The 19,609-nt window shown below is 59.1% G+C and overlaps 2 protein-coding genes across 19 annotated transcripts in view; one reads left to right on the forward strand and one right to left on the reverse strand.

Annotated features, from left to right (window-relative positions):
• CASZ1 (castor zinc finger 1) overlaps positions 1-4,081 on the forward strand; it is a 156,884-nt gene extending 152,803 nt beyond the window's left edge. For all 14 annotated transcript variants that reach the window (XM_033843382.2, XM_033843391.2, XM_033843420.2 and 11 more), the window contains one exon: positions 459-4,081. In XM_033843382.2, the coding sequence (XP_033699273.1) occupies positions 459-1,567 (1,109 nt within the window). In that variant the 3' untranslated portion in view covers positions 1,568-4,081. The remainder of the gene's footprint in view (positions 1-458) is intronic.
• PEX14 (peroxisomal biogenesis factor 14) overlaps positions 2,827-19,609 on the reverse strand; it is a 144,337-nt gene continuing 127,554 nt past the window's right edge. For all 5 annotated transcript variants that reach the window (XM_073796190.1, XM_033843450.2, XM_073796181.1 and 2 more), the window contains 4 exons: positions 17,388-17,490; positions 16,123-16,220; positions 12,812-12,903; positions 2,827-11,060 (listed from right to left, as the gene is read on the reverse strand). In XM_073796190.1, the coding sequence (XP_073652291.1) occupies positions 10,613-11,060; positions 12,812-12,903; positions 16,123-16,220; positions 17,388-17,490 (741 nt within the window). In that variant the 3' untranslated portion in view covers positions 2,827-10,612. The remainder of the gene's footprint in view (positions 11,061-12,811; positions 12,904-16,122; positions 16,221-17,387; positions 17,491-19,609) is intronic.

Raw genomic sequence — 19,609 nt, forward strand, 5'->3', positions numbered from 1 at the left:
CCAGGCGCAGACAGGCCGGCAGCCCGGGAAACTGGTTAGCCGGCCGGGAGAAGGAGCCGGCCTGTCCCTCATTAGAGGCGGGTGCGTGATGGCGTCCTGGCCCCCGTCCAACCTGGGTAATTACACTCTGCCGACCTAGATTCCCCCTTCAGCTTCAATTAGCGCCAGGACGTGTCCTCACTTCCCACCCACATCCCCCAGAGCTGCTTGCTCCGCCACCCACCAGGGCAGGCCAGTGCGGTCAGCCTGCAGATGCGGATGACGAAGGGGGAAGCCTGGGGCTCCCCAGCTATCCAGGGGGCGGAGGGGTGGTCATAGGAGAGGCCCCCAGAGCGACAGGAAGCGGAGTTGTCCCCGAGGGCGGCCCCCCCGCCCACCGCGCCAAGATCGGGGACCTCGCGTGGGTGTAATCCTGGGTAGGATGTGCACGTGGGCGCTGACCAAGCCCCCCTCCCCAGGGAACACCATCTCCATGCCGACAGCCTCCGGGGCCAAAAAGCGCTTCTGGATCATTGAGGACATGTCGCCGTTCGGCAAGCGGCGCAAGACGGCCTCCTCGCGCAAGATGCTGGACGAGGGCATGATGCTGGAGGGCTTCCGGCGCTTCGACCTCTACGAGGACTGCAAGGACGCGGCCTGCCAGTTCTCGCTCAAGGTCACCCACTACCACTGCACGCGCGAGAACTGCGGCTACAAGTTCTGCGGGCGCACGCACATGTACAAGCACGCGCAGCACCACGACCGCGTGGACAACCTCGTGCTGGACGACTTCAAGCGCTTCAAGGCCTCGCTCAGCTGCCACTTCGCCGACTGCCCTTTCTCGGGCACCAGCACGCACTTCCACTGCCTGCGCTGTCGCTTCCGCTGCACCGACAGCACCAAGGTCACGGCGCACCGCAAGCACCACGGCAAGCAGGACGTGATCAGCGCGGCGGGCTTCTGCCAGTTCAGCTCGAGCGCCGACTGCGCCGTGGCCGACTGCAAGTACAAGCTCAAGTGCTCGCACTTCCACTGCACCTACCCCGGCTGCCGCCACACGGTCGTGGGCATGTCGCAGATGGACTCGCACAAGCGCAAGCACGAGAAGCAGGAGCGCGGCGAGCCGCCCGCCGCCGCCTCCCCCGGCGCCGAGGGCCCCGCGCCCGGCCCGGCCGCCAGCCTGGACTGCGCGCCCCCGCCCGGCGCCGAGCCCGCCGCCGCCCTGCTCTTCCTGCCCGGCCCGGGGCGGGGTCCGGACGACGCGGGCGACCCCCGCCCGCCCGACGCCCCCGGGCCCCGCGCCGGCCCCGCCGCGCCCGGCCCCACGGCCGGCGAGTCGTCGCAGGAGGACGACGAGGAGGAGCTGGAGCTGAACGAGGAGGAGGCGGACGACGACGAGGACGACGACGACGAGGACGACGAGGACGACGACGAGGACGAGGACGACGACGAGGACCTGCGCACCGACTCGGAGGAGTCGCTCTCCGAGGCGGCGGCGGCGGGGCCGGGGTCGCGGAGCCTGGAGCTGGCGGCCCTCGGCGCTCCCGCGCCCCCCGGCCCCACGCCTGCCGCCGCCGCCTCCCCGTAGCCGCGGGGCCCGTGGCGCGTGGGGGGCCGGCCGCGCCCGGCGCCCTCGGGATCTTGACGCTTTATTCTATTGTTGTTATTATTATTATCAATTTTGTAAGAAACGGTATTTATATGTAAAGCTTCCCTTGTACAGAGCTAGGTGTTCGCCGCGCCCCGGCGTCGAGAGGCGCTCCGGGCCCGGGGCCGCCCCGCCGGTGCTTCCGGACCCCGAGTCCGTCTCAGGACAGAGGCGGGGGCCTCCCTCTGGTGCTCCGGGGCTGCCCCCGCGCCCGCCCGCCCCGCCCGCGCGGCAGCTGGGCGGCCGGAAGGACAGAGGCTGCCCGGGACCCTCCTCAGCCGCAGTTCGGGGATCTTCTTCAGGGAAATAGAAGGTGCTCTTGTCCGGGGTGGGAACGAGGGGCAGGAGGCCCGGAGGGCGAGGAGGGCGGCGACCCCGGGCGGCTGCCCCACGCGCCCTCCCCGCGCCGGACCCCGGGCCCCCCGAGCACGCCGGTGGGATTCCTCATTGCTCAGGGCTGGGACGGGCGCCGGGGGTCGCCGCGATCTCCGCCCCTCACCACCGGAGGCGGGCCGGCACCTGTGGCACCTGGCAGGGCCTCCCATTCGTGCAGCTAAGACCCTCCCTCCCGGTCCTGGGGGAGGGCGGGGCAGGAGGCGTCCGGCGGGCGACACTACAGGGACCGCGGAGGGAACCTCCTGGACTCGGCAGAGCGGGGAGCTCCGGGTCACTCTGCCCCCAGCGCGGGGCCTGGTCGGGGTGTCCGTCCCGAGGGCTGGGGCCTGGGAAGGGGTGCGTCTGCTTGCTGGTGCTGGGCTGCTGGGCCCGCAGGGCGTCTCTGCCACCCAGGTGGTGAGAACAGGAAGGATGCGACTGTTTGGGGCTTTAATAGTCAACATGGAAAAAAATACGAGAAAGTTGTACAGTATTTTTCCTGTAAAGGTTATTATTCTACATAGAACAAAAGAAGAAAAAAAAAAAAGCAGGCGGGCGGCTAGAGCGCAGACCGCCTCCGGACCAGCCCTGAGGTTGGAGACCCGAGTGCAATTGCTCACGTGGGGTTTTGTTTAGCGTTTAGAGGCCTTACCAGTTTGAGGCTGTCCGTCTTTACACTAGCACTGATGGGAGCTGCGTGATTCCAACTTTTAACTTGAATTTCGTAGAGACAAGAAAAAAGGACTGTTATTACTGATACAAGTTTGTAGTTAATTTAACATTTGAGTTTTTCTCTATTGGTTATGCGTGTGGCTTTATAGGGCTTTTTTCTTCCCAGTTTGTTTTATTAATTTCTTTGGGATACTTCTTTGCTGGTGCAACCCACCCGGATTTGGTTCCTTTTGCAAATCCCAGCCCCCCACCCCTGCCACCCTCCCTCAGCAATGAGCTCACCGAGCCCAGAGCCAGCCGGGGCCCACCTGGCAGGTACGTGCCCGGCCAATGGCTCTGAGGGCGACAGGGACGGAGGGCAGGCTGCCCAAGGCCGCTCCTGTGCATCTTCACTCCAGGCCGGGCCACCAGCCCTGTCTCAGGTTGGGCCCTGTGACATGGCCACAGGGAGAGCGTGAGGCCCAGCCTGGGGGAGGGGCCGTCACCCAGAGCCTCCTCCCCAGAGGTCTCCAAGGGGAGCCTGACCAGCTGCAGGGGGCAGTGGTTTACTTTTTTTTTCTTTCTTTCTTTTTTCTTTTCTTTTCTTTTTTTTTTTTTTTTTTTTGTCCTCTTGGCTGCCCACAGCCAGAAAGCCAGGACCATCTGAACTGGAGAGGGAGCAGGAGGGAGGAGTGGTCGGAAGGAGTGTACCTGATTCAACAGGAAACAAATGGTTTTCTAGAACAGCCCCTACCAGAGCCTCCTGAATTCTGTGGGCACCACGTGCTGCTGCTGAGCATTCGCCCAGACTTTGTGCCCGACCACAGAACCGGGGAGTCTGTGGAAGGAGTTTTGTAAAGGAAAAAAAAAATTTTTTTTTTCAATGTAGCAAAATCAAACAAAAAAAAAAAGAAAAAAGAAAAAAAGAAGATGCCGACAGTGCGAAGTCTAGCCTTTTGTAACCTTCATATTGCACACTAGGACTATAAGCCATTGCTAGCTCATTTTGAATTTTAATGTGTAATTTTTGTTTTATTTTCTTTCTGTGGGGAAAACAATGCTTGATCCACCAATGCTCTTTTTAATGTTTTATAACTATGTATGTGTATATATATAAATATAAAATAATATGTATGCACATATGTGTGTATATATCTATATGTATATACATATATAGATATATAGAGATATATAGAGAGGTTTTGAGACGAAAACGCAGAACGTGAAAACCGAACTGAACAGCGTGTGCTCTGATTACTTGAATCTGGTCTCCTCGGCACCTGGTTATTAAGAACTGAATATTTTTCCACTTGAATTTAGTGCTATTAGAAATTTAATATATGTGTTTTATTTATTTGATTTTTTTTTTTTTTGCATGACTGATGCAAGGTTTGACATTTTCACTCAATAAAAACTGGAAAAAAAATCTATCAAGTTATCTTTTATTTTTAAAGTCAGTCCTGAGCGGCTGGCGGGGACCCAGCTGTGCAGGGTGGCAGGGCCACCATGGCCAGCCGGGCTCCATGTGCCAAGGCAGGGAGGGTGTCGGTCACCCTTCAGCCCTGGCAGGGAAGGGGGCAGACCGGGCTCACCCCTGGGATGGGGCCACGTCCTCCTGGACAGATGGTGGGGGGCTTGGGCCCCGCCCGGCCTCCCGCCTCAGCCCCGCCTGAAGGCCCCACAGAGGCTCAGGAGCCGCCTGGCACAGACGCCTCAGGCCTCCGGCAAGGGATCCAGAGGCCCCCAGCCTGGCCGGCTCTCTCCCGGCGCAGCCAGGGCTACTGGGCAGGCGTTTGGCAAGGGTCATCCCTCTGCCTCCTCCCTCGGCTCCTTCCTCCTTCCTGCAGGGACCTGCCCGGGCTGGGAACGGCGCGTACCCGGATCCGATCCGGATGCTGGCTCGGCTCCTGCCCGGAGCACGCAGGGGCAGAGCCAGCGGGGGCCATTCCTGGGTCCGTAGCCACCAGCCCCCGGCCTGCCTGAGTTGCCGAGCCCGGTGGCACCACGGCTGGGGCTCCCTCAGAAGCATGGGTGGCTCGAGCACTACGGCCAGGCCCCGTCCAGAGTGCAGGCCGCACATCTGCCCTGACGCTTCTAGATGGTGACGCCCTCCTCAGTAAACCTCCTCATCTGTGCCAGCTTGCCAGCCTTGCCCTGAGCTAACCTCCTTCCAGGTGGCCAGGTGGCCCAGGGCCCTGGGGAGGAGATGTGTGTGCTGGGCCCTGCACGCTCCACCGCCTCGCGGAGCATCTCACTGGATGTCACATCCCTGCAAGGAGCACACCCCTTTTTCCTGGGGAGGGACCGGGGGGCTGGGGAGGTGAAGTCCCACCAGTGGCGCCCCAGGTGTCACCGCCGGGACAGCAGGGGGCGCGAGCGGGTGCAGGGGCTGCACTGCTCCCTGGGGCCCTGCTCAATGTCATTTCCACCACAAAAGCCTCTTTTCTAACCCAGGCCCCCCCAGCACAGAGGGCCCTTCCCTTTCTTCTTTCCTCCTGGCACGCAGCCCACAGGCTATTTACATAAATACGTTTGTAACAGACGCGAACATATATACTTTTTTCTGTCTCATTAAAATGTTCAAGTTGGAACTCGCCTATTGTTTGTGGATATCTCGATTCTGTTAAATAAAACAGTGACTAATTTATGGGATAAAACACAAGTTCAACAAATTAAAACCATTACTGGAGCTTCCCAGGCCCTCCCGCAGGGCCTGAGGGGAGGCAGGGAGCCAGGCCCAGAGCGCAGCCCTCCGCCGCTGGCTGGGTGGGTGGTGCTAACACAGGGCTCCCTCTGGGCACTGCTGCACGGCCGGGGAGACCCCCAAGACTGTCCCCTTCCCAGCGGCCCCCAGGCCTTCTGGGGCCAGATGGACCTCAGCGGACCCATACGTGGTAAACAAGAGGCCCAGCTTAGCTGAGGGCAGGGCCAGCTTCCAGGCTCGGCTCAGGACAGGACGGGGCCCAGGGAAGGGGGCGCTGGGTCTCAGGGCAGCCCTCAGTCGAGCCTCAGGGAGATGAGGGCCTGTGACATGTAAGCACGCTGCGCGCAGGCCAGCCCGTAGCTCTCAGTCCCAGGCACTGCCCACTGAGACCATGTCCCTGGAGCCCACTGCGACCCCAGGAGGGCGGGGCCCGCAGCGGCGGCGTGCCCCACCCTAGGGGTGCGGAGTGGGCCCAGGCCGCACCGTGCTTGCTCCCTGTGGCTTGTTGGGCTTGGTAGGAATCGCGGTAAAACATGTTTTCACTCCGGAATTTAATTAGCTGTGGTGGTGTGATGCTCCTACACCCCAACTGGGGCAAATTCAAGAGTTTGGCAACCTCCTGGAGAGAGCCCGAATCCGCGCACAGGCTTGCGCTGAGCTCAGTCGCCTGCCCACCTCCCACACACCTGGTCCGGCTTGGGTGCGACCAGCAGCTGAGTCACCCAAGGGAGTTGGGCCTCGGCATTCACAACCCACCTGGACCCACCGCACCAGGGCCGTGCCCTCCGGGGGGCGTGGCCCGCATGTCCCGTCACCCGGGGCACAGACAGCCTGTCGATCTGCTCGCCTCCATGAGAGGCGGCCTTGGCCCAGGGCACAGAGGTAGTGGAAGTGCTGCTGCCCCCAGGAAGGCCTCCAGGAAGCAGGGCCCCTCGGACCAGCTGGAGTCCTGGGGACCTTGCCGGGATTGAACAGGGCCAGACCTGTGCCACCCTCGCCGGGAGGAGCCACCCCACCCTCTGCATGGGGGCAGACAGGAAGCGCCTCCTAGGGGTGCACAGCCAGTGCAGGGCCAGACCCAGCGGCTTCTCTTCCTGTGAGCCCTGCACCCACGCCAGTCGGGGGAGACACCGGGACCTCGGAGAGTCCAAGGCTTTTTCCCCATCAAAGGGCCCCAAGGCTCTGCCCAGAGCCTCCCTGAGGCCTGGCTGCCACACCCTGGATCTACAGGGCGCCCTGGAACTAATGCCCTTGGAAACATCCTCCCAGAGCTGCTGGGCCGGGACGTGGAGGGCTGGGCACCTGAGTTTCCAAGATGTGTTTTAAAATGTGACCCCTTCACTATAAAGAAGATCCTCCCAGGATCTGTTGGGCAAGGAAAGGCTGCAGGCGTCCTCATGAAGTGATAATAAAATCTCATCTCTTCTTCCAGAGCAGTGTGAGCTTTAAAGTGCTTGATGGAAGTAAACTATTAAGGTTTGTTCACCATTCAGGGAAAAGCGCCCGACACGACACTCGACACTCAGCTGGAGATTTAAACTCCTCTCTGAGTGAGAGCGCGTGCCTGGAGCCCAGGGCGGGGCTGGGGAGCCGGAGGTGGGGGGGGGGGGGTGAGGACGTGCCAGCTCTCGGTGGAGAACGTGGCAGTCACCCACCAGCACCGCGGGCACCCTGGAGGTGTCTGTCCCTGGCGGGGGGTGGCCAATCCCCGGGGTGGGAAACACCTGTGCAGCCTGAAGGAGCAGGGGCCAGGGAGGTGTCCGGGCAGGGAGGGGTCAGCCAGGACTGGGTCCACCCTCAGGTGAGCTGGAGCCACGGCAACCTTTGGGGTTTCACTGGCATCTCCTTGCCTGCTTTGTGTGGAGACTCTGACCCTCTTCTCTGGGTGCCTTGGCAGAAGCAACTTTAAGCAAACAGACGAAGAAACACTAAGGATTAAGTAAAGTCCTGAGAATCAGGTTGTCGGCCAGTCTCCTGCCGGCTCTCCCTCCGCCTCGGGCAGAACCGGTCTGGGTCTGGGGCAGGGGCGGTGTGAGGCGGGGTGAGGCTGGGGTAGAAGCTGAGCCTGGGGCAGGAAGGGACAGTCACCAGAAGAGAGGGAGGTCCTGGGCCAGGCCGAGAACCGGCACCTCGCTGCCCTGGCTGAGCACAGGGGGAGGCCAGGAGAGGCGCCTCCTAGAGAACCCCTCTCCTCCCACCTGGTGAGCCCCCCGAGGACACACGCTTCACTTTCAGTGAGACAGGCAAGTCACACAACACTGAAGAGGAACTTCCCGTTTTTATTAAGAGAGACGACGTGTGCACACCTGTGAACCGAGTGGAGGTGGGAGAGGAATTCTGTATCCTCTAGCCCCTTCAATAGCGACTGGATGTTTTAAACAGCTGATATGTGCGCCCACGGTATGAAAAAAGAGACCATTTACAAACTCAGCATCCCTTTCCCCCGACCCACAACGCTGCCCTTCCCCGCCAGGGTGTCGCAGGACACCGACCACCCGGCTCCTGCGGAAGGAGGCCGACCCGGCTGTGCAGGTAGAGCAGCAGCCTCGCCCGCTGCACTCCGGGGCGTCGCTTAGAGCAGGGCAGCTGGGGCTGCCTGAGGGAGGGCCCTGCCCAAGGCAGAGCCCGCGGACCTCCCGGGGCCAGCTGGGAGCCCTCGGGGGCCGGAGGGCCGTCCTGCAGCCTCTGAGCGCTGGGCGAGTTCTTTCTTAAAGACACTTTACAAAAATACTTTGTAATTGAGTTTAATAATCTTCCCCCTTCCAGAAAGGGCCTGACAGGCGCTGCCTGCTGCTCACTTCTGCCCCATTCCAAATATTTTTACCTTATTTGGATGAAATGCATTATTTTTCTAATGAAAGGCTTTTTTTTTCAAAGGGCTGTTTTCCCTCCGTCCAGCAGCTGCCTTTATTAGGCAGCACTCACGCCGTTTGGGGAGGGGTTTTTCCCTCCCTGGAATCGCGCCAGACTCTCTGTCCTCAAAAGCTGAAATCGGGCGCTCAGGACCCGCAGGGCAAAAGGCCCCCGGGCCCAGGTTTTCATCCCTTTCTCCCGCAGTGAGTCCGGGGACCTGCGAGACAACCGACCCCCCAGGTTGGGGAAGACATACCTCACAAGGTCCCCCGAGTGCCCGCTGCCCTGCGCTAGCAGCTCTGGCTGCGTCTCCGTCCCAGGCTATCTGCCCTCTGCCCCCCTCCCCCCCGGCCCCGGCCCCAGTCTGGTCCCACTGCAGGAGGGACCTCTGCAAAGTTAGAGGCCGCGAGAAACAGTCACCAAGTAGAAGGGGACACCCTGAGACGGCCCACGCGGGACCCAGGCTTCCATTCCCTGAGGAGGGCAGAGCGGGGAAACCCCATCTCCGGCCCCCGAGGCCCAGGGGTGCTTCCAACCGAGCCACCAGCCCTCTCTCTGCCTGTCATCCCAGGTCCGTCTGCCTGCCTGGCTCCCGGGCGCTGGGCCCCTCGTCCAGACCAGGCTGGGAGCCCCTGGGGATGGAGAAACCTGGCTTCCTCGGGGATGGCAAGAGGCAGAGGTGACTCAACGGCAGGGTGTGTGTGTGTGGGGTCTCTGCTTGTCCCTAAGGAGCATGAGCCGGGACATCACGTGAGGTTATGAGCATCAAAGACAAAACCTGGGAAACCAGGCTGAAGGGCCGGATACTCAGAGTGTCAGGGCGAGGGCCCCCTGCCTGAGAGGCAGGAAGGAGTTTACCATGGGAGCCCAAAAAAGGGGCCTGGGCAGGAGGGGAAATGTTTTCTGAGACAAAACAGCCCCCATGCCAAGTCTCTCACCCTCGGCCAGCAGCTTCCTCCCTCCCCAGGGCCAGGCGGGTGGGAGGCCAGCGCTGCGCTCAGGAGGCCGAGGCCTCCCCGGAGGGTACATACCCGCTGCAGCTCCACCTCCGCGGCGGCCGGGGTGCCTGCACTTTGTCTCCAAAGCCCGTGTCTACACGAGGCACCGGACAGGACCAGGCCCTCTGACCCCCGCACACTGGGCCACAGCACTGGGGGCTCGAGGGAGCCGAGTGCTCCCGGGAAGGAGCGTCCCGTGCTGTTTTTCTGGGTTTAGCTAAATGCTGTGTGAAGGGTAAAGGGAGACAGGGAGGGTGAGAGGGAGACGAGACGGGGGAGGACGAGGGAACGAGACACACTCTCCTGGGAGCACATGCATCCATTTAAGGAAGGTGAGCTCATCACACTCCACACCAGGTCTATATACAGTAGCGTGAGGTCCCTTCCTCCTGGATCAGAACGTCGCCCTCCGGCAGCCACTCGGGACCGAGGATGAGACCCTCCAGCTGTGGGTGAGCGGCTGCGACACCTGCCTTCGGGGAGAGACTGGCCGAGGGAAGCAGGGGCTGCCCCCATCAGGCCCACCGCAGGGCTGCCGGGCGCCGCCCCCGCGGCCCCTCCCTGGGCCCACCTGGCGCAGCCTTGGCCGAGATCCACCCCTGGGCACGGGGTGCCGTGAGCAGACAGGAAGCCACAGGCAGGAATTAAATAGTGGCAACTCATATTTATTACAATTATATACAGTCGTATCTTATATTCTGAAACCTATACCTGATCACACAAAAGAACACATGTTTGGGGGGCAGGGCGGGGCAGGGGACAGACAGGAAGACCCTGTGCCTGGCTCCTAGTGGAGGTGGGACCACGTCTCACCACGGCAGTAGCTGAGCCACGATGCGGCAAGCGAACGGTCGGGAGCAGCGTGATGTCGTGGGTGGCGGACGACCAGGCTGCAGCTGCGACGGGCACACAAGGTTGGCATCGTCTGGGCAGGGACTGGCTGGGGGGCCTGGGGGGCCTGGGAGGCCCCGCCCAGAGGGAAGCGCAGAGCCATTGCTTTGGGGATCACGAGAGTGCGGCCCCCTTGGTCACTGGTGAGAAGCAGTGAGGGAGCCGGGGCAGAGGGAAGGGACGGCAGACGCCAGGCCCCGCGGCTCCTCCTCCAGAGGGTCAGGAGTCAGGTAATAGAACTACCTCTTGTCATGCACGGCGTTAGGTTGGCTAAGACACCCAGCAGACACCCCTGGACGGGACATCTGCCTGGGAGGGGGCTGGGGGGGCTTGCGCCCAGAGAGTTCGGAGCCCTCGGCCCGACATGAGAACAAGGTCAGAGGCCTGTCTGTCTGCGGTGGGCGGGGTGGACACGCTTCGGCCCTCACGCCGCCCAGGCCGGCGAGGCTGCGGAAGCCCTGCCCCCGCCCGGCTCAAGGCCACGTCCTGCACCTGGACCAGGACCCCGGCCACCTAGTCCCGTTCGCTTTCGTTGCTGGCGCCCTCGGGCCGCCGCAGCTTCTCCACCTGCTCGTTGATCTGCCCGTCCCCACCCCGGCGGTCCTCCCTCTGCACCCCCAGGCGGTCCTCCTCGTCCACGCGGCTCACGTCCTCGTCCTCCTCGTCGTCCTCGTCCCCCCTCTTCTCCTCCTCGCCCTGCACCTCCATCCTCACCTGGCCCTTGACGTCCACCACCCCCTCGCCCTCCTCCTGGGGGCCCAGCAGGTGGTACGTGGCCGTGGAGCCCTCAGGGCTGTGGCCCTCCTTCACGGGCGAGGACGACGTGGACTCGTTGCTGACGGGCGAGATGTCACTGCTGCTGTGGTGGTTCACGGCCGCGGGGCTGGAGGGTGACGGGGACTTGACCGGGATCTGCCAGGAGGGGATCTTCGGGGCCGACGGGGAAGGGGGGAACTGCCTCCTGGCCGAGGAAGGAGAAGACGGCAGGGTCACCCTCAGAAGAGCCGCACCCTCCCGACCCAGAGTGCTCACGGAGGCTGAGCAGCCACCCCAGCGCCACTGAGCAGGGGACAGGGCCAGGGGACAGGCTGGAGCTCCGCCGCCCACTCCCCCCTCCCCCTCCTCTGGAAATAAGGCCTCTTGGTCCGTTGAGGTGGGAGCGGCTGAGACGGAAGCCAGAGGCACCGGGGCTGCCTGCAGAGCCCCCGGTCCACTCAGGGTGCCTCCTGGGGTCCCCTCTGCCTGGGGCCAGGCCCGCTCTCCCTGGCAGCTGCTGGACACTTGGCTCTGGGGGCCCTGCCACCCCCTGGCGCCCGTTCCCTCCCGCCCTTACAGCACTGTCCCAGCCTCCAGCCCTGGGAGGGGCAGCGAGCAACAGTGGGGAGCCAGAAGCCTGGGAAGCCAAGGCCCCTGGGCCTCCACTCTCACTTGCCTGTGGCCTGGGCAAAGGCAGGGGGTGGGGGAGAGCCTGGCCACTGGTCTCGGGGTCAGAGACATCAGAACCAGAAGGGTAATGCTGGTGACCTAGCACTTTTCTAGAAAACCTCCGAGCTCAACACTTGACAGAAGAGCCAGTTCTCCCTCCCACTCCTGCATCCCTGCCCTGGGTCCTGGGCCAGCAGCCAGCCCAGCCCAGACCTGGGAAGTCAGGTCCACTTGGCAAGGGCTTGGAAATCAAGCTCGAGGACAGGCGGGATCACCCCTGCCTGAGCTGGGAGGACAAAGGCCTGCCGCCTCCTGGGCTGCCCACCAGACCACCAGCTCTGGCCCAGGACAGCCCTTCCACCTCAGACCCTGCTACGCGGAGCACACAGTCGGGGCCTCGGCGTTCACCGTGTCCCCAGCAGACAGCCCTCTGGTGCCCCGAGCTCAGCCGTGCCTCTCTTAAGGCCACGCTCTTTTCCGCACAGACAGCCTGGAAGTGGGTGGCTTGGAGAACTGGGTCCTCTGGTTGGGACCACGAGACGCTGCCAGCCCCCATCACTGACCTGGAGTGAAGGCCCCCGCCTCGCTCAGCCCCCACTAACCCCCAGGGCGCCCTGCAGGAGGGGCGGCCCAGGACACAGGACTTTCAGTTTTAAAAAAAGACGGGCCCGGGCAAGCCTGGACAAGCTGGTCACCCTCCTATCAGGGCTGTGTTGGTGCTGTCCCTGCGGAGGGACAGCAGAGTGAGACCACAAGAGCCGGGGAGTGGGGAGGCGGGCACTGCGTCTGCCTCTGCCTTGAATCATAGGCTCTTCAAACTGAGCAGGAACAGAGACCCCTGGCCTGGCCCTCTGGGGGGGACCTTCTCTGGGACCAAGCTGTCACTGGGAGGTCCAGCCGGGGCTGAGGACGGGGAGGAGATGGCCCTATCTGGAGGGTAGGGATTCTCTCCTCTGCTCAAGGCCCTGCTTCTGGCTCCAGCTGCCCTTGACTGGGTCTTGACAGGACCAAGTGACTGTATCTCAAAACTCGTGGGCACTACAGGCTGTCACCCCTAGAGTGGAGAGGGAGGGGCCAACCGGGGAGGGAAGGTGGCAGTGCAAGAGATTCCCAAACTCAATGCCTGAATCATGCAGCTCAATCTGGGGTGGGACGCACAGGGGGCCCCCAGGGAGACGTGCCCCTCCCTTGCCCCCAATGGCTGGCGGCTGGATGGGCCCCAAGAGCTCCCTCCCCCAAGTCGAAGTCAGAGAGCAGAACTGAAGCCCGTGCCTTTTCAGCTCCTACCGATTTAAAAGAAGCCCTTTCAAGGAGTTAATTTCCGACTTGAGTTCATTGATGTTCTGGGACTCCAGGATCCAGTTGGTGGAAGTGGTGGCCTGAAAGTCACACAGGAGACAGAAGATCAGAGCAGCACCTCCTCCCACCCCTTGAAGCTCAGACTGCTGGGGTGGCAAGGAGGACCCCGGGGGGATTCCGTGTCCTGCATGCCAGCCAGGAACCTCCCTCGGTAGGGTTCTGCTGCAGCCCATTCAGGGGTCTGCCTGCCTGGATCTCTGTTTAAGTGACGACTCCCTTAGAACAAACACTCCCACAAGTCTATCTGGATAGCTGACTATATTAGGGAATCATGACATGCATTCAGGTGTGATAGTGGCAGCCTGGTTATGTAAAATAAAACATCAACAACAAAAGAGCCCTTATCTTTTATAGATACACACTGAAGTGTCTGAAGTATGAAATGATATGCTGTCTGGGATGTGCTTCAAAATCACCTGCGGGTAGGGGTATGGCAGGACGGCCCGAGGCAGCGGCTGCAGCTGTGTAGCCAGAACATGTGGGCTTGCTGTGCAGCCCCCCCATTTCCAGATGTATTTGAAACATTCCATTAAAACAAAACTATTAAGATAAATAAATTCCATCTCTACAACAACTACTCCCTCCACCTAAGTCCTGCAGAGAGATCATACACACACACACACACACACACACACACACACGGAAACTCTGGGGCTGGGACAGGCAGCCACCTCAACCACAGGTACCAGGAGCCTGGTACCTGGAGCCACCTTGAAGGGTCAAGGGAGACACCTGAGCACCTGCCTGGCCCATCCCCCAGCTCTACTCTCAATCATGCCCAGAAGGCAGGCTTCGCCCAGGATACCCTTCCCCACGCAGCTGTAACGTCAGGCCATGCACTGGGCCCCGCTATCTGCACAACCAGGAGTCGAGGGCCAGGCCGCCCATCTGCAGCTGCTCTTCAGGACGACCCTGAAGGTTCAGCAGGGAGAACGAAGATGTCCCGGAGCAGGGCCCACAGGGGAAGCAGCCACAGGAACCTCAGACAAACGTCACCCTTCCCCCGCACACCTTCCCCGCTGACACTGTTTTCTATATAAACTTCAAACGACCACACCTTTCTTTGGCAATCTTGCTGGGATAGATGGAGAGGAGGTCCCCCAAAGGGCAGCTGCCTCGGCCAAGCTGCCTGCGAAGCGTTTACGGGCCAGTCCCAGGTGTGATGGCCTCGGGTGCGCGGGCCTCTGCTTACGGGTACAAGGCCCCCGCTGCCTGCCACAGAACACCCGGGCCCTGAGTTCAGGAGAGTGTGGGGAGCCCCAGGCTGGCAGCGCGGAGAGGCCCCGCACATTCCCATCAGGCTGCGGGGCTCTAAGGTGGGGTGAGGGGTGCTGTGGGTCCTGCCTCGGCCGGCAGCCCCAGCCCAGCTCCACAGCGGGAAGCGCCCCCCGCGGGGGCTGCAGGCCTCAGGAAAGAAACCCCGGGCAGCCTCGGAACGAGCGCACACAGGCGCTCGGCCGCCCTCACACACATCCCCTTGGGGTCCCCACTCCAGACCACCAGACAGCGCAGACCCAGGAGCCACTGCTCTGGCCTCTCTGAGACCTTGAAAGCTATAGCAGCCCATTAACAAGGGAGCAATTTCCACTCACCGGCCTACAAAGGACTCAAATTTCCAAACGCATATGGTGCCAGATGCCAGGATTTAGAAATAAAATCTGACATCTGGGGCTTTTTAGCCAGTCTCTAAAAAACAGTTGTAGAAAACTCCCAGCCTTCAGTTTTATGTAGGTTTTTTAATTACTGAATGCTCTTCTTTTTAATTTTTTACAGTGCTGCAGTAGGGGTTTGGAAGCCAGATATAAAAACTTACATTACAGCTGAGAAAACACAGCTCTGAGTCTTTGGTTTATGGGGTAACCGAAGCCTTCACACAGATGGGTTTAGACACCAGTGAGCACGGCTTCAGCACAGCAGAGAATGAAAGGGGCTGGGGGCAGGCGCGGGGGCATCAGAAAAACAAGCACGAGACACCCTCAGAGGCGGCGCTCAACCACCAAACGCTACCCCGGGCCCCCCTCCCCTCCTAAAATGCAACATGTGGTCTTACTCTTAATGCTTAAGGTCTGAAAACAGTTTTCCAATTTCTGGAAAGGCTTCTGGCCACTGGCAGGCTGCCGCTCCAAAAGACAATGGAGGAGAGGTGGTCACAGGCCGTGACTGCCTCCTCAGCTGCTTTATGGGCCGCCCGCCCGCCCGCCCGCGGGGAGCGTGCACGGTGGCTGGCGGTGGCCACTGGCCTCCGTGGGTGGGGTACCCCATGAGAGGATTCTCGGGGACCCCCTTCACAAGAGCGCCGGCTCACACGGAGTCGCGCACTGGGGTGGGGCTTCCGCTGGGAGAGCTGCTCGGAGCAAGATCCTTTACAGCACGGCTGCGTGGAAGCAGCCAGAAAGCAACCCGGGAGGCCTTGGATGGAGTGGGGAGGGCAGTGGACGCCCTGGAGCCACTGGACCACTGTCTCCCGGGCCCAGTCTGTGTCGGGAACACCCTGTCACACACGCACAGAACCCAGACCCAAAGCCTGCCATCCTGGGGCTGACGGGAGCCAGGCTCTGTCCTCAGTGGGGACAGGCAACGAGGGAGGTGCGGTACAGCTCCTTCTTACAGACGAGGGAACAGCAAGTCGCTTGTCTGCAGTCACACAGGTAGCACGGGGCACAGGAGAGCCTGAACCCCAGTGGTCTGATCCTAGGGTCTGATGTTGCCAAGACAGCTCCAGATGTGCCAAGTGAGGCAAGGAAGCCGCCTCAGTCGACCCCAGGTGGGTCTACACTCCTCTGGGGGTTACCGGATCCCGAGGCCTGGGTTTGGAGAACCCACCCACGGCAGCATTTCAGCCCAGGGTCTGGGTACACTCCTCCCACCCTGTTCCCTGCAATCGCTCTTGGCAACGCCAGGACCTCCCACCTAACTTGTGGTGGAGACCATCCTGTGTCGACACCGGCCACCACCAGATCTGGGGCATGTGCTGCCACGGGAGGGCCACAGGCACAGAGCTGCTTTTCCTCCCTCCTGTTGGGAGGTGACACGGAGACAGAAAGGACAGCCTCCGTCACTGAATGCCACACCACCAGCACGGTGACCGCCTCCTGTCTCTACAAGGGCAGGGTCACCGGTGTCAGAAGAGACAACATCAGACCCCAGCGGATGCAGTGAACTGGGCACAAAGGATGGGAGTGAAGAGCCGTGCAGGGCAGACCCGGACCTAGAGGGACCAGAGGGTCAGGGACAAGTACCTTGGCTGTGGCCAGCTCGTGGGCGAGCTCCTGGACTTTCTGCTGCTGCTGAATCAGCAGCTCCTGGACAGAGGCTAAAGTCATCTGTAACTGAGTCACTGGGAGGAAAGAGCAGTTGCATCTCTGTTAAATGATACAGATCCTTCCTTCTGTCCACACACCTATAAGCTGCTGCATCTAGTTTATCTGCAGACATCCCGCCCCCCGCCCCCGGCCCATGCAATCCACATAATTCATCTGCACTCTGGGGCATCTACCTGCACTGTATCTAACCTCTAGTATTTCTACTTTATCTTTCTATTGTGCAGTTGTCCGTGGTCAACAGTATATCCGTCCAAAACCTCTCCCCTCTAATTATATCTGTTTATGATTCGCTTGGCTATTGCAACTTCCATCCTGCCTGCATCCCCCATCTCCCGGGCCTCCCCACGCCACTACAGAACTCATGGCAAGTCTCCAATCCTGGGAGAGAGACATCTCAGTCCACAGCATCCCGGAGCGGTTACAAACTGCAAATCCCATTTCCTTACTGCTCCTTCCTATCCTCCCCACCCAACCCAGAGGCTGCTGGAGCTCCCGGCCCACCGTCAGCCTCCAAGGAGACATGCCAGCAGGGCACGTGCTCCAGAGGGTTTCCGAGGGCTTCACAAACATGCCCCCGAGGGACAGACTCCTGCCTGGGACAGGTGGCTCTCTAGTTTGCCAGAGTTTTTAGATTCAGAGGCTCCATCTAGTAAACAAGTTTATAAAGGAGAAAACCACCTCTGGCGCGACAGGTCCCAGCTAATCTGGGCCATCACTGGGGCACCGGGTAATGAACGTGAGCCCCGTGGAGTCGATGACAGAGGAGGTGGCCGGGGTCCCTGGAGCCGCAGTAATTACAGCCTCTCTTGACCCTGTGTTGGATTCTTAGAGGGAAGGGGGAAAATTGCTGAAAACCCCCCTGAAAACCTCATAGAAGCAGAAATTAAAAATGAACTTTACAGCCCTTAGAAAGGCTGTCATTTTATTCCCCTTATTAATATTCTGAGGTTGGGAGCCTTTCCGTAAAAACATAATTAATTGAGGCCGCGCCGACAGTAAACAAGCAATTTCAAATTAAACCGAAATGACGGCGGCTTCATTTGCAAATGTGAACAGATTCTCAGAGCAGATAAATGAAGTCACCACATAAAGTGGAGACGGAGGGGAGAGGGGAGGGGGCAAAGAAGGGGCTGCTCGGAGAAGGCTTTGAGGGGTGACTTGGTGGAGTCATTAATCTTTACCTGTCTGTGCCACGCTGCCACTCAGCTCTGAGAGACTCGCCTCCATCCTCTCCAGTTGCTTCCTGTCCTCCCGGCCGCCCATGATGAGGGGGAGCAGGTATTTCTGCGAGAAGCAGGGTGCACATGAGGAATGGGTACGTACTTGGGATACTCTTCAACAGTCTCTCAAATTCTGCCGACCAACTTTCTCTCCATCAACCCTGGGTTTCGGAAACCCTATGCCAACACCGTAAATGAACAAGACATCCGAAAATTATGAGGCTGTGATTACAACCAAATTAAAAAAAAAAAAAAAAAAAAAACCTCTGTCTGAATCAGGACCAGAACCAGGGAACAGGGACACAAAAAATCAATTTGACCCACTATGACGGAGCACTTTTTGGTTCTTTTAGATTTTTAAATGTTGCTATATACAATACTTGTGTCCAAAAATACTCAGAATTCTACTTTAAAAGTTGTATATCATAAAAATGCAAAAGGTTATCCAAGAAAGTGATACCACTGGTGGCTTCCAGGGGGGAGTGGGAGGGAAGTTTGCTGTACACTTTTCTGAACCTTTAACATTTTGAACCACGTGAATGAATTCTCCATTCGGAAACAAACAAGTAAAAATAAACAAAAAAATTATTCAAGAAACAAGATCAAAATCCACAATAGATTTGTGGGACCTTTGGCTCTTTCACTAGGAGGGGATAATAATATGGGTATTCCGAGGCTACCTAAGGAGGTCACACCCATTCTTCTTCGAAAAGCCTTGAATCCTCAGAACAAGCTTCCTTCAGATAAGAGTTAAATGCAGCCAGACTCTCCCAGAACTGAGACACGGGGCAGAAGGGGGAGCAAGGAGCAGAATCAGGAGACACTGACCGTGGGGGAAAAAGGAAGCTGATGCTGCAGGGCAATCTTGAATGTTCTGAGAATCTCGGAACATTCAGGAAGAAGGCAGACAGGGCGCAGCTGGTAACTCACTGCCTGCTTGGAAGTGTGAAGGGTTAGAGGTGGGCGGCAAGGTGCCCGCTGGGAGAGCTGGACGAAAGAACATGGGCTCCAAACTCCAAAAGCTCTGGACGTGGAGCCCCCCATCTTAGGAGCGTGAGACCAGTCACCAACTTTACTGGGGTGGTACCAGGGGTGGCAGAGTGCAAGCTTGGCAGGTGTAGTAACTGGCAGGTGTGACCAAAAGAGACTTTGGTTCTTACTCCTTTCGGGCCCCAGACAGGAAAAGATGGCAACTTCTCCATTAAGGCTTCTGTACTGGGGAAGGGAAAGGAGGTCTCTCACAAGGGGCCTGTCAGAGAACTCATTTCAAGAGCAGCTCCTAAGTGAAGATCACTATTTAGCATACATATAGAAGCATTTTCTATTTTGCAAAGTGCTTTTCAACCATCGTGTGAGTTATTACCCACAGCCGAGCCGAAACTCATAAAATGGAGCCTTACGTTCCAGGTTGAAAATTTCCAAAGTATAAAAGTCAAGAAATTCTTACACGTGTAATGGACTAAAAATTCCATTTCTAAGATCAAAAATGCTGAGGAAAGGAACACATACACTACCCCAGCCTAAATCTTTACATATTTATAAAACAAGATAACAGCTTACCTCTCCTTTTTGTTTTTTAATTTAGCAGATGTTTTTTAAATTCTCTTGTCACCATCGTGACTAATCTTCCAATGTCTCTTCTTCTTTTTTTTTTTTTTTTTTTTTTGCGGTACGTGGGCCTCTCACTGTTGTGGCCTCTCCCATTGCGGAGCACAGGCTCCAGACGCGCAGGCTCAGCGGTCGTGGCTCACGGACCCAGCCGCTCCGCGGCATGTGGGATCTTCCCGGACCGGGGCACGAACCCGTGTCCCCTGCATCGGCAGGCGGACTCTCAACCACTGCACCACCAGGGAAGCCCCAATGTCTCTTCTTTTTTAAAGCAGAGACTAAAGATCAGAGCTTCGTGGAAACAACTGATGATATCTCTGCTTTGCTCCAAGGGGAGCTATGCTTTCTGTCTCCACCAGATCATAGGCCGTCCAAGGGCAGCCATGTGACTATCAGGTACCGCTTAGTAGAGCTGGGACATTGATGTGAGAATCCTGTCTTAGCATATTCTTCTTCCTGGTGACTGTATGCAGTCAGTGGTTGGAAATAGACTTTCAGGACACAATGGCATCAGAGGGAGAAGTCCCAGGACCCAGAACATCTTGTTTCTGGATTTCTAATGTGGAGATTCCCAA

Source organism: Tursiops truncatus, chromosome 1 (assembly GCF_011762595.2).
Source record: "Tursiops truncatus isolate mTurTru1 chromosome 1, mTurTru1.mat.Y, whole genome shotgun sequence".
In the NCBI taxonomy this organism is placed as follows: Eukaryota; Metazoa; Chordata; class Mammalia; order Artiodactyla; family Delphinidae; genus Tursiops; species Tursiops truncatus.